We start from the raw sequence: 13,774 nt of genomic DNA on the forward strand, positions 1-13,774 counted from the left end.
AGCGGATTTTGTACGCGAGGCCGGCGCGCCGGCGGTAGACCGGGGAATAGAAATGGCCGTGGCCGAAGGAGGAGTCGGCTCCGCGAGCTCCGAGTGTAGAACGAGCATAGAATTAGAAACAAAGGCGGAGGTTTCAATTAGGCCCCCATATTAGTTAGTGATAATAGGCCACCCCACGTACGGGGACGGGTTTCTAGTGCTTACCAGAGGTTACGTTAGGTCTACTGGGGTTGTTTGCGCGGGTCCGGCAGCTCTTATGATATTAAGGGCTGACTAGGCACTCACTCTCCCCTCTAAACCCGTTGGGCCACCCCCTTTTACCACCCACGAAACCGACCCCCATATCTACCGAGCAACGTCCGTGGGACCGCGGGGTCCATCGTCCGGTGTATTTAGGCCGGTCCTGGGATTTCGCGTCCAACGCTACGGGCGTCGTAGGGCTAACGCCGCTGTCCTGACCTCTCTATCGTCATCGACAATAGGCTGCTCCACCATATGCCCTTTACTCGCTTTGTACAACGTACAATATGTACATCTATAATAAATATATAGATATATACACAACAGTCTGTACACATGTATTAAATTCACCGGGGCCAAACGTAGAAACGGAATTTACTGCGCTACCCCGACGCTATTTAGAGACCATATTAATTCTCTCAATTTGCTTCTCCAACTAATTTCACTCCGAGGGATGAAAATTAATTTTTGAAAATAAAATTGAAGAAAATCCATGTCAACCTCACACCGTTGAGGCGAAGATATTTTTCGCGAACGACGTTCAGCCGGTGGTTGAAATTTATAAGGAGCTTGATATCCTGCAAAGTGTTCGTTTCGAAGCGGGGTAGTAGACGGGTCGGTTGTGACCAGCGGGGTGTCGGAGGACAAGGAAACAGTTTCAGAGAATGATATACTCCCGTACACGGTATATACGTACACATATATAGTTGAGCTGCCGAGAAACATGTAAGGGAGGCGGAGGTAGGCAACATCTTGTATTGTCATATCCCAAAGCGACAAATTCGTAATTGCGTTAATGTAGGGAACGGGCAAGGGGCGCCCACCGCAACCACCGCATACCGTCGGGACGTTGCCACACGCCGCTCTCTTCCTCGTGTTTTCCCTATAACCCCGTTCTACCACCCCCAAATCTATACGACGTCTTGGAAACGGTGGGCGAATCGCGGGGCTTTCCGGATAGGAGCCTACCTCGTTAATCTTCTCGGGATTATCAAGGCGCGTGGTTATGTATATAAATATAATATAGATATATACAGGTTCCAACGGAACAGGTACAAGCGGAATGTGCTTCCCGAACTGATAATAATTATTGATTCATTGCACTTACATTATTACGTGCTATCCGGAGCAGCCTTTAATTTGATGAGAGTTCTAAATATGTAGGTAACAACGCGGAGAGAATTACCGGCGGCGGGAAAGGGGGGAGGGGTACGTGATAAGGAATTTATGAAAATGGTGATGATATTTTTTCCTATCCTCCGCGGCAGTCGTCTACATAATACCTATAACGAAGTTTATACGAAAAAGTTACAAGTATAGTCGGGTAATCGATGGAGAATATACAGCGTATCCGGAGGTATAATGATTCAATCGACCGGAAATTGACAGCGTGATGTGTTCAATTTTCCGAAGGGGTGTAAGACGGATTTTATTTCAGATAATATCACAGGGATAAAATAATATGTACAACGATCTGTGTATGTGTACACATTGTAGACGTGCGAGCGAGTAAGGGCGTCAAGTAATTCATGTTTTACGAGCTGCCAGAGCGCACCGATTGAATCACCGCCTCCTTTCGCCCTATTCATGAAGGCTAATTTGCCCCGATTTGTAGTATAAGTGGGTGTATCAAGTATCCGGATCGGTAATCGATCGTCGTATACTGAATCATTGACGAACACGTTATACATATACCTCACGTAAGCATGTGCGGCTACGTCGCGACGTTGGCTTATACCGCGCTTACACATTGCGTATACCAAAAAGCGAGGGCATAAAAAAGACGATGAATAAATCTTCCGAGGGACAAAATAATTCATAGACCCATTTTCTCCGCCTTCGAGGCTCTTATTTCGGAAACGATTCCCCGCGTACGACGTACTCTCGTACATCCCCGCGGACACCTGATACGTGGAAATCATAAAAAAAAAAAAAAAACAAAAAAAAAAAAATGGATAATCCAGTGATCGAGAAATATAGATGGAAAAAAATAAAATGGATACAATTTTTTTTGTCCATGATTCGCGAATCGATTACGGTACAGAAAATTTGCGAAATCTATGCGGTAGGAAGCGGGGAAAAAAGAGGGAGGGACGGAGGGAGGGAGGGAGGGGTTGAAAAGGGTAGTTTTTTCCTTTTCGCAGTCATGGAGGAAGAAAGTTTTGGTGAAATAATAATATTAATATGAGTGTTGTTGCCCAGACAGGCGGCAATCGAGATGTCTGTAACGTGGTATTTCGTATTCGGCCGTGTAGTAAAATGCGGGTAGGAATAGTATATTATATTCCTGGTAGATGCAATCATATTAGTTTCCGAACTTATTAGAATATTTATACGAACCCCCCTGCCTGATGTGGGGTTATGCACGACATACCCGCACGCTCTATAGCGCACCAACCTATCCTCTAGGTGCGTCGATGGGGGGGTCCAAGAAATACACCGAAGGGAAAATTAATAAAACAGTGGAATAGTGTCGTAACACCGAGAAGTCAACTTTGCCCGCGTTACCGTTCCATGAGAAATACTGAATAAAAATATAGGAATCACAAATAATACCCAAATAATTCAGGTTAACTATATCGATTACTCGACTTTTTTCCTCCTTCTCCTGAGCGTCGTTTTATTATTTCCCTTCTTCGATAAACGTCGGATGGAAAGAAAAAAAAAAAGACAAGAAGAACCACTCGTACGCGGTTTCGCATTTGACGTTTCACTTTGGAGTGGTCTACGATACGGGGCACAGAGCTAACTTATATAAGACTTTTCGTCATTACAATATTAAACACAAGAGTTTTTTTTCGAAGGTAGTGGGGCACAAAGTCGTCGTAAACTTTTCCCTTGCTCTACAAGGAAGGAAAATTAGACCTGGTAAAGTATAAGGGAAGGAAAGGACAGCGTGTTACAAGCGCTAATAGGAGTTTGAAAAGCCTCCGTACCTCGTAAGAAATGCGCGAAAGCCTGAAACCTGGAGTAAAAATCAGTTCGTACTTTTTAAAAAGCTTTGTACCCACGAGACGGGCATGCTCTGCATTATTTTCTCATTTTTTTTCCACTGCATATCGCTCGTACTCATACCGATCATATCGCATAGTTTCTCAATTTTTATCTGACACCGTAGTCTGCACCGGATGAGCTCTATTTTCTATGCACAATTGGCCAAATTCCTACTCCGCAATTCTTTTTTAAGTTTTCGCCATTATATTTCACACGCATTTTGTAAACCTACGAATTCTTCTCATCGAAATATTTCAATTTTTCTGCTCCAAAAAGTGAAAACTCAGCGATAACTCAATCACTTTAATAGATGGATCGATTTAACTTCGAAATTCGGATTTCCGAGAACAAAATACATGGGAATAGCATAGGAAACCCGATAAAAAAAAATTTTGATTTTTCACCCCAAAATCAACAAAATTCCAAGGGGTACCCCTTTGGATTTTTTCGATTATTGGGCCAAAAATGAAGTATTTCTAAAATCGATCGTAGGGCAATTTTCTAACGTATTTTGACCTGAGAAACACGAATCCGTTGGCCAAATTGAGCTACGAATTTTTCCCATCAAGATATCCTCGAATTTTCACTTTTTGGATTGATAAATTGGCGATTTGTATCGATAATCACTCGATCAGAACAGGATGCATATTTTTTTTTCTATCACTCACCTTCTTGGTGTGCGTTGAGATGAACGGGAGGCGTGAGATGATTGGTTGTAACACCGCTTACGGGTTGTAGATCTTGGCGGAGCGCACTTTGACGTGTTTTACTCAAGTACAGCTGAAACGAGAAAACGATCGAGCCGTGAGATATGCGAGTCTACAACTGTGACACGTTTCAATAACACTGTGTATCGAAAGATTCTGGTAATTTTACTATTGCCGTGCTCAAAGCTAACGTGATAACTTGAAGGTCGTTGACGGGGCGGGGTCGAGTACCAAAACAAAGTAACTCGCTTATCGTCAGTTCGCGATTCTCCTTGTTCGTTCGACGAACACCGACTCTGCTCTCGTTTGTTATTGTTCGAAGGTCCTCGTCAAGGTCACAGAGATGTGAAAACACTCGCAATTTGTACGTTCACAAATATAACCACCCTGTAGACGCGCGCTCGATAATATTTTTTTCGCCCGACTACCTCATCCGTTTTTTCTCAACGATGTACGCATTTTTTTTTTTTGCTTTTTTTTTTTCTCTACTTCGGTACGCACTATAAAGCTACTCTCTATAATATCGGAGCTGCGAACCAGCTCGAACGATCTATTTCAAAATGGTTATCCGAACCCCGCGCTGCAGAAATTTATGAAAGAAGACTCGAGCTATTTAACCCATGCTCGCTTATAAGTATCCCTTCGGAACCCCGTTCAGCCCCCCGAAACCCCCAATTTTCCCCCATCCTCCTACTACGTCGAACTCCGTCGTAGGGGTGAAAGCTCGTCGGCCCTTTATTCTATCTTGAATGTAGACGCAGGAGCTGCCGAATATTAAAGGGGATGCTCCGTAAGCCAGCTTGATGGGGTTCGGTTTTTCTTTCGTTTCGAGCCCCGAAAGACTTGGGGGTGGCTGCCCCCCCCCCCCCCCCCCGTGAGCGTGATCGGCATCGCAAACAACGATACCCGCTCGGATGCCGGACAAGACGAGACTCCGTTATGCGGCACGATTTCACGCGAGAATCAAAGAATACCTTTTATTTCTTCGTACGGGAATCTCATAAGGGTTGAGAAAAAAAAAAAAAAAACCGAAAGGCCCGATGAAAAAGCGTGCGCCGAAGGATTCCACACGCCCTAACTACGCGATCCGCTGAATTTCCACTCGCCGTATCTATTCCGTTGAAATTTCATCGACGATTCAGTTTTCTCCTCTTTCGTTCGTTTCTTTTTTTTTTGTTTCGTCATAATTTTCATCAATTTCGAACGAACGTAAGGGAGAGCGAGAGAAAAGCGAGAGAACGTGTCGCTCGTTCCAGTTCGGGGTAAATTTCTTTGGGGTGTCCGTCGACCGGAGAGGGTGTGTGCGGACATCGCAGTGTCACGCGGAGCATCTGACTTGCTGATTTTTGTTCGGAGTTTTCGTCTGCCCTCGTGGATGGTGTGTATGTCACGCCGTTCACCGGCTGTCCACACCGCGTAGCAAAGACGGCGAACGAGCTAGCCGCAACGCGCGACGAGCGATATATTTAGCATACACATTTTGTAAATTGAAATACGGACAGGGAAGGTTTAAGTTTAGATTGAAAATTCCCGTCTTTGATACACGCCTGGATACGTCGCCCCGTCCTCCCGATCCTTCACTCTCGATCTTTTTCGAGTTCACTTTTTCTCTTTTTCTTTTTCGCCACATCACCCCACGGACGCTGTTTATATTTATGGATATTTTTCAGATTTTAAACTAGAAAGGAGAAGCTTCTCGGATAGGAACGATACTCGGGACGAGGAAGTGGAGAAAAAGTAACGGTGGTAGGCACGCGTCATCGGATCCACTCGCTTCTTGACGTCGTATTACGGGAGTGAGTAGGTACCTAGCGTGTCTAACAACGTAACAACTTCCGTATCCACGGTGTATAAACAAGCCATAACTGTTTTATGGGACCCCCTACACGAGGGGCAGATCCGCGGGGGTTCCGTTTCCAAAACCGCACGCAGCGATCGGGAGAGAACGAGCACCCATACAGGGAGTGTGTTTTACGTGACAGATAATTCTTCCGAGCGTTTTCATTGTTTTCAGGATAGGGGATAGCGGAGTTTATCGTTCGCCCCGCCGTAAGTGGCGGTTGCACAGACGTTTGATTTCTCGGACGAGGTGCCGAATCGAACCCGCGTTCTCGATTCCGGAGATCCGATTCGGTTACTCTTGTATTTTCATTTTTCTCACGGTAGCCACGGGGCAAATGTAAAAATGGTTTTGCGCATCGGTACGAAATACTTCGAACCTCGAAATGTGAATAAATGAAAATCGAGGTTCGCCGGCGCGTTGGTCGCCGAGCTAAAACTTTCACGGAGTTGGATTACGTGTGGCTTCTGGCGAGGGAGAGGATGCGGGCCGCTCTGGCGGCGGGGGTGGGTGGGTGAGGCGTGATTGATTTTGCATACGACACGGATTGGACAGGTTTGAGAAATTGGACTGCCTTTCTGCTGGCTCCCCTCGCTCCCTTCCTCTTTCCGCATCTCGCCGCCCTCGCGCGGCGAAAGATCCGATACATCGGAGCCCCGAAACGCTCATATTTTCTGTCTATATTTCGATCGGTTTATCCGCGATCGCCTTGTACGTGGGGAGCGCTTCGGGACAGGCGGAAAAACCACCAGCCCCTCGCTTACATGGAGATTTTTGCCGTCCGCCTCCGCCATCCGATACCTCGATTTATGACCGGTGTCCAATTTTGTTAAGAGTTTATATTTTTATCCCACCAACAGGTACTCTAGACGGGGGATAGCTGAGAGAACGGAAACTCTTATTTTGACATTTTTACACCAACGCCACTCGAGATTCGGATGATTTTTCCCCGGGATGTCGTTCGTACCGCATATCTGTACGTTCGAGTTGTGTGTACGCGATATTTCAGGGCTTTCTCTGCAGTATGAAAGGAGCGAGAGAAGAGAGGAAGAAATCGAGGTGGATGGAGAAGGAAGGGAAGAAGGGGTTCGGGGTATTCTAAACGCAGAAGAGAATCGAAAGGCGCCTCGGCGCGGTATAGCAACGCGCATCCCTCGGCAGCTTCCAAAGGGGCTGGGGCGAGAAAGATAAGGTGGTCCTGCCTCCTAGATTATGGAATGGCACTTTAATTACACTAATGGGAGAACCAAATGTTAATTACAATTCGAAGTCTAAAAGAGAGGCGATTTGGAACGAGGGTAGGTAGGTAGCTGTTACGTCCGGATTTTCCGCGAGGGTTGCCGGCACGGTGTTATTTAATTTGAAGAATTCTTTGGTGAGACGCAAAATTTTCCAAGACACTCGCGCCTCTCGTTTGTACCCCTCGCATTATCGCCACCACCACCTTCGCACCCCCGAAATAATGCGCAAAACTGGGCCAAACCCGGCTTCGTGATTTGAAATCCGTTCGGCAACGCGGCAAAGAACGCCGAAAAAAAGGGGGGGGGGGGGGGGGGCGAAAAAAAAAGATAATCCGAACGATACATTTCATTGCGGCAAAAAAAAAACCGTGAGAAAATAATAATAAAAAAAAAAGGGTGCCAAGGCGGTCCAGAAAGCGAAAGGCAGAGGGAACGACGGACCGGGAGAAACACGGCGAAAAGAAATGACCCGTCGACACCCCCGGAGATAAGGAACTGCTGTTGATATTTTCCGGTGGTTGAGTTAATAATACGCGAGGTACACAGAGGGGGATAAAAAACCCTCAGATCTCCAAAGTGGTGCCATAAAAAGGCGCGGATGTGTTTATTCAAGAATTTGCCTTTTCCTTTTTCCTCCGCAGGGTCCCCAACCGCTACCCCCTCGCCCTTTCAACCCTGACTAACATTATCCAGCTTCAGCACTCTCCACGGAATCGCTGCGCGGACTTATCTCGGCTATTCTTTTCCGGCTCTTCCCGGATAATGTATAGCCGCTCTTTGACTTATTGTCTTTTCGAAAAAGGAAAACCATCCGAATAAATTAAAGCACACGTCGGGTACTCGATCGATCGATTGATTGGTCTGATTTTCCACGAACAATGGTAAAATGGCGTTGCAAAAAAATACGTCCGATTAAGAAGAGCCGAAGCTCTGATCTTCGAATCGAGTCTTTGAAATTTCACTCGGTCGTCGAGAAAATTTTGACAAGAGCTTTGAGAATCGCGGTTTGAAAATGGTACGGAGTTTACGGTTAGTAACAACGGGTAATCATGCGACAGACAATTACACAAAGTTCCTCTGAGAGCGGCCTCCGTTCGCCGTACCACTCCAGACTCACAATCCCGCAGCGACCAAAGGATTAAGAGACCAGTCGGCGTCGCCGATCCCTTTGTGTCCGAGCTGGCAAGTTTTTCTTTAGAATACTCCGGGAGGAGAGCGATAACTCGGAACGAAACGGACTCAAGTCCCTCGACTCCTCCCGTTTCAATCGCGTTTCGTTCGTTCTCTTTCCGGAGTTAATCTAAATTCCTCGTACGAAGGTACAATTTTCTTTTTTATTTCGAAAAAAACGGCGCAAAACCCGCACGGGTATACTATATCGTTGCGTACGTTGAAAGATAACCGGGGATCAAAGATCGATGGTTTGATTTAATTTCCGAGTGTTTCTCTGTAGGTTGGAAGAGCGTCTAGTTTCGCTCCGATGGTTCTCGCTGCGCATCGACGAGTGTCTTTGTAGCCGTCCACGTAGGGTTGGGGTACACGGAGTTGAGCCTCTAAAATTCTCGGCTCGAAAATTAGAATGCCTATAAGCTCCCCCGGGGCATCAAAGGCAGGAGTTGGAAAGACACGAAATTTCATCGGAAGCCATGCGATGGACCGGACCGCTCGACAGAGCCAAGGGGATTGACGATACCCGTGTATATGATGTACGTGCGTACGTATCAAAGTACCAACGTACCTACAACTCCCGCTCATGAGAAATCATAAGCCGGACTAAACCTTCATTCAGACATATATTACTCCGTGCCGTTTCTGAAAATTTCTCTAACTTTCCATCGTCGGTGACAGTAGTTGGCGTACCGCAGGTATTCCGACTTTACTAAATTCGCGTGAAACTTTTCGTCATGGCGAGGGTGACGTTGCGATTTTAGTTTTTTTTTTTTTCTTTTTTTTCTTTTTTTTTTTTTCGTTTCATCTCCTCGAAACACGTCTTACTCGGGAGTTCGTAAATTACCTGCATTCGAACGCGAACGAGCGAGCGAAATTGCGAAGACACGGTGCGTTTGAGGCAAGTGGATTCGTACGGAGGAACGACGTTCGCCCGGCGCGGCGCCGGGATCTGAAGTATGGTAAAAGCCGTCGAAAGATACGGTGGTGTACGGGGGGTGGCACAGCTTTTAGAGTCGCTAATGACTAATGGTAACGAGAGAAACTGAATGGATGCGGTGAAGGGCCGAGCTCGCCAGGCGGATTTGGCCTTTTCGCGATGCTGCCCGTCACGCGAGGGTGAACATTCTGCATCCTATCCCGATTCGGAGCACTCATAACCGTCCGATACTCGTATTTATTCGCTCGCTATACATACGCGAGAATTATATCGAGCCGAGCGGTTATCGCGACGCATACCTATGTATGTATGTACGCGGGGGTGAAATCCGTCGGGTTTAAATTGGCGGCAACGATTTTTCTTCATCGATTTGAGGAGCCGGCGAATTTTCGGGGTAGCGTCAGCAGCTCGCAGCTTCGCGGGTTAAATTTTCTCAGGAAACCCCGAGACTGCGTAAAGCTATCGCGTGACGTCGTCTCGGGTTTATTGTTTCCGACATCCGCGAGAGATCTAGGTGAACACGGGGGCGCGAGGCGATGATCGAAACGCTATCCCGGAGAGGATGGAAAAAAAAAAAGAAAAAAAAAAAGGAAAAGGGAGAGAGGAAAATAGAAAAAAGGTGGCTGTCAGCGATGTCACGTGTCCAATGGACCGGACTACTACTCCCATTACTGCCACGGGAGCCAAGAAATAATAAAAATGCCATTAGTGTCCCGGGGCGTCGTCCCTTCGCCGTGTTTCGCCGAGAAACAACCCCAGTTTTTCGGAAATCTCGTACCTTTCTCTTCGTCGACCTCTTCGTCACGAACTATCACTTGACGAGGGCAATCCGTTGGCGACGGTCATTTACAGGAATCTCTCGATTCGCCGACTCAATTATTTCTCGCGTGAAAAATATAAAACAATTTTTTTTTTTCTTCATATTCTTCGGAAAAACAAGGGGGGGGGGGGGAACCGAAGAGAAAGGGGAAAGGAACGACTTAACCGCCATTCCCGAGACATCGACTGGAGATTTAAGCGGACGCAGGTCGCATATCGAAGAGTAAAACAATTTCGAAGAGGAGAGACGCGAACCAGCCGTGTTACTCCGTATGGCGACAAACTTGGGGGTCGCGCGCTATCCCTGGCATACTAATGGCGGTCGAACGACCAAAACGAAGACGAGAACGAGGACGAAGACGACGCCGCAGACTCGACGCCAAGACATGCGGGGACCACGACTGCGGGGTATAAAGAAAAGAGGGGGCCTAATTCGATACAAACTACCGAGACGCCTGCTGTTTGATATGAGAAAGTCGATCTTCAATTCGTTGTGTACCGAAAGTTCTAAGAGCTTTCCGGAGAACGTGAATCAAACGATAAGAGTGCATGCGTATATCCGTGCTTAAACTTTTCAAATTAAATGAACGGAGATTAACGTGAAGAATACTTCGTTACGTCGACGGGTTTGTCGAATTCGTTACCGACGCGCGGTCATCGTGGGAGTCTGGATAATTTTCCTTCGATTGTTCCGCCATATCTTCGAAGAATTTCCCGCAGAAAATTCTGTTGAGTTCAGTTTTCCATGCGGGAGCGTGTAAATCTGTTTACGTACATAATAGAGGTAAATGAACGTTTTCATCGGAAATGAACTGACCAATAATTGCGCGGGACCATCAGAGACACAGGTTTTCCCGTTTTTACCCCATAGCCTTTCGCCCCCTCCGGATCTCCGGAGGGACTCCGGTATTCCTACGGTTGATCCCATTCCTCGAGGGTAACTCCCGAGGGATACCACCAGCACCGCGACGCCTGGAGATCGAGGTAAGTCTTCGAAAGGATCTCCCGAAGAGCCGGGGGGCCAAACGAGACCATTTATCCTACCGACGATCTATATCCCATTCAGACGATATCTTTTCGGCTCTCAGTTCAGACGTCGAGTTGCACCTTATATATATAGATGTATACCTATGTATGTCCAACTCTACCCGAAATTCGTCGACGATTGCAACTACCGTGGAATGAAAAGTCGACGGTTGAAATTTTCAACTTTGATTTTATATATGTAGTTATTCTTCGAGAATCCTCGATACGTTGTTGACGGGTCAAACATTGGTTACGACTTTGGTGCGGCGGGTATCCTTTGGAAATAATATTAGTTGTAAAAGTGTCGGTCCTTGAGTATCCGAGGAGTCGAGAAGGACCTGTTAGTAAAGGCGGGGTCGCTCGGAACTTTACTAACGAGGTTTACCGCTAATCACCGCCAAGAAACCATTCGCTTATAATTTGTTTATATCCCGGGTACGCCCGCGCAGCCGCAACTCCCGCGAGTTGCCTCTTATTCGGCTACGTTTTCGCCTGCTTCGGGTACATCACCTCTGCAACGGGTTATTAACCGTAATGCAATTCCTCGAAATAATGAGTGTCAATTTGAGTCAATAATAATTGAGTTATTTCTCGCGTCTTGTTTCGGCAAGCTTTGCCGATACACCGTTATACCGAGCGAGCGTGGTCGGCCTTTGGATATAAATTGCTTGGAAAATTAAGTGAGGACCGTCGTTGCGTTATCGCTCTTTTTTTTCTACCGTCTCTACGCGCAACCTGCGGATCATCCGGTAAACGTGGGACTTTGAATGTTGATCGATGAAAAAAAGGGCGAAGACCGCGAGAGAATAAAATCGGAAAATCTGTTAGCCGAACGACGGTGAGCGGTAAAAGTGCGAAGAAAACGCCCCTCCCGTTTACTTCACTCAATACGCTTATCTACATATCAAAAAGGCAATTTGTGGAACTCGCTTATGCAAACGGCACGGCTGGCGGTGGCGCACCTTGTACAATGCAAAGAATTTAAATCCAAGCGCTAATAAACCACGTCCCTCCTACTAGCGGCGCAATGCTGACGAGCTATTTGAAAGGTTAAGCTTTTTAAGCTCCGGCTTAAGCCGCCTTAATTGCTGTTTCAGATATGAAACGTTGAAGAAATTGAGAATTCACATTCGCATTTTTTTTTTGTTTTTTTTTTTTCTTTACCTCAACTAAAATTACTCAATCAAGAATGAAAATGAGGCGGATTGAAAAAACACGATGTTTCGCTCACCGCGTGGCGTTTAGTTTTCACCACCACGCGATTATCGTGATAACGTTTCACCAGAATAAACCCGTAATACGGCGACGATGATAATTTTCGGCGGAAACGCGAACGGGTCGGTGAAATTTCGTCTAATTTATATCCAGCGCGTCGTAATCCTTCGCTTCCTTTTATAACCACACATTTTCCCCGGCGGTTCTATCGGGGTAGTTTTAGCTCGTGCGAGTCAAGAACTTAATTAACTTCCAGCATCATCTTGTTCATTTGAAGCAAAGCTTCGGCAGCATCCTTCGAAACGTTTCGCTACCCTTTCCCATTTCTCCGGCGAGGTGAGGCTCTCTCGCTCCTCCCTTCCGCTCCTCTGGCTCTGGTCTCTCTGAACGAGCCCCCCCCCCCCCCCTCCCCCCTCCCAGTAATTCAAGCATTCGTCAGGACGCATACATGCCATTATGCGAAATGTTCTCATTAGCATTTAATACGTGAAACTTTGATTCTGCGGCGGGAAACTCTGGAAAACACGTCAGGATGAGCTCCCGCTGCAGAGAAATGAAGAGGAGAGGGAGATGGAGATGGAGATTGAGAGAAATGGTATCCCGGAGAGGAACCAGAAGGTCTCGTATACCTTGGCCCGGCACTCGCGCTGATTGCGACCCGTGCGACGATAATTGGACCGGGGTTTTCCACCGCCCGGTATCCGCATCCTGGGCGCTTTACTTTTCGGTGCTCAGACCACGTTAAGTACACTCACCTCGGCGCGTACCGATACCCCGCCACCCCGTGTGCACTTTCATATCCCGCAGTGTCCGACGAAAGTTTGATTTTAATTCGCGATGATAGAAGCGGGAAAAAGGTGAGCAGCGACGTAGGTACGGAAAAATTTTCACGCGCTCCAAACGAGGCGAAGAAAACAACGGCGGAAGATTGCGGAATAAAATCGATCGCGACGTGGAGAGTTAGATTGCATTTTAATTGGAACGGAATGAAATGAATTTAATAACTCGATCAAGTAGACGTCGTGTTTTTCTCTGGAGATAATTAACGAATAGCGGTATAGGCGAGCGTTGAGAGATTGTTATGACTGTTTGGCGCCGTAGAAGGTGATTTTGCACTCGCGTCGCATGTCGGGATATTTCGAAGCGAGGATTGCATCGGTTACGCCGGCTTCGGGTCGGTCGGAATCGGCCGTCGAGTAGAGCAAACTAGAATTAGGTTAACCTGGGCAGCGAGTCAAGTTGACTATAGTTGGTAGAATAGACTCGCTAATGTCTTTTCTGTGTTCGGCGTCCCTCTATATCCCTACGCGTCCCTTTTGACTACCCCTCGCCACTGGCGGCCCAAATAGGTTGACTTGGAACGACGCGAGAGCTGCAGGACAGATCAAAATGAAACGACGACGACGAATAATAGAGTTGCCGCGGAATCTACAGGACCGTATAACACACCGTCTGCGGAATAGAATTTCCATAGAATTTTCGACGAGTTTACATTTTTCGTTTCAACGAATCCAACTCCTTTCGCTCCGACTTTGCACTGGAATGAAGAGATATCGCAGCCGCGTCACCGCGTCGCGGTAACGTT

The 13,774-nt window shown here is 46.9% G+C and overlaps 1 protein-coding gene across 12 annotated transcripts in view; it reads right to left on the reverse strand.

Annotated features, from left to right (window-relative positions):
* LOC105687725 (AF4/FMR2 family member lilli) overlaps positions 1 to 13,774 on the reverse strand; it is a 269,224-nt gene that overhangs the window by 113,568 nt on the left and 141,882 nt on the right. For all 12 annotated transcript variants that reach the window (XM_020853299.2, XM_020853298.2, XM_048652876.1 and 9 more), the window contains exon 3: positions 3,903 to 4,014. In XM_020853299.2, coding sequence (XP_020708958.2) covers positions 3,903 to 4,014 — 112 coding nt within the window. The remainder of the gene's footprint in view (positions 1 to 3,902; positions 4,015 to 13,774) is intronic.

This window comes from Athalia rosae, chromosome 3 (assembly GCF_917208135.1).
Source record: "Athalia rosae chromosome 3, iyAthRosa1.1, whole genome shotgun sequence".
Lineage (NCBI taxonomy): Eukaryota > Metazoa > Arthropoda > Insecta > Hymenoptera > Athaliidae > Athalia > Athalia rosae.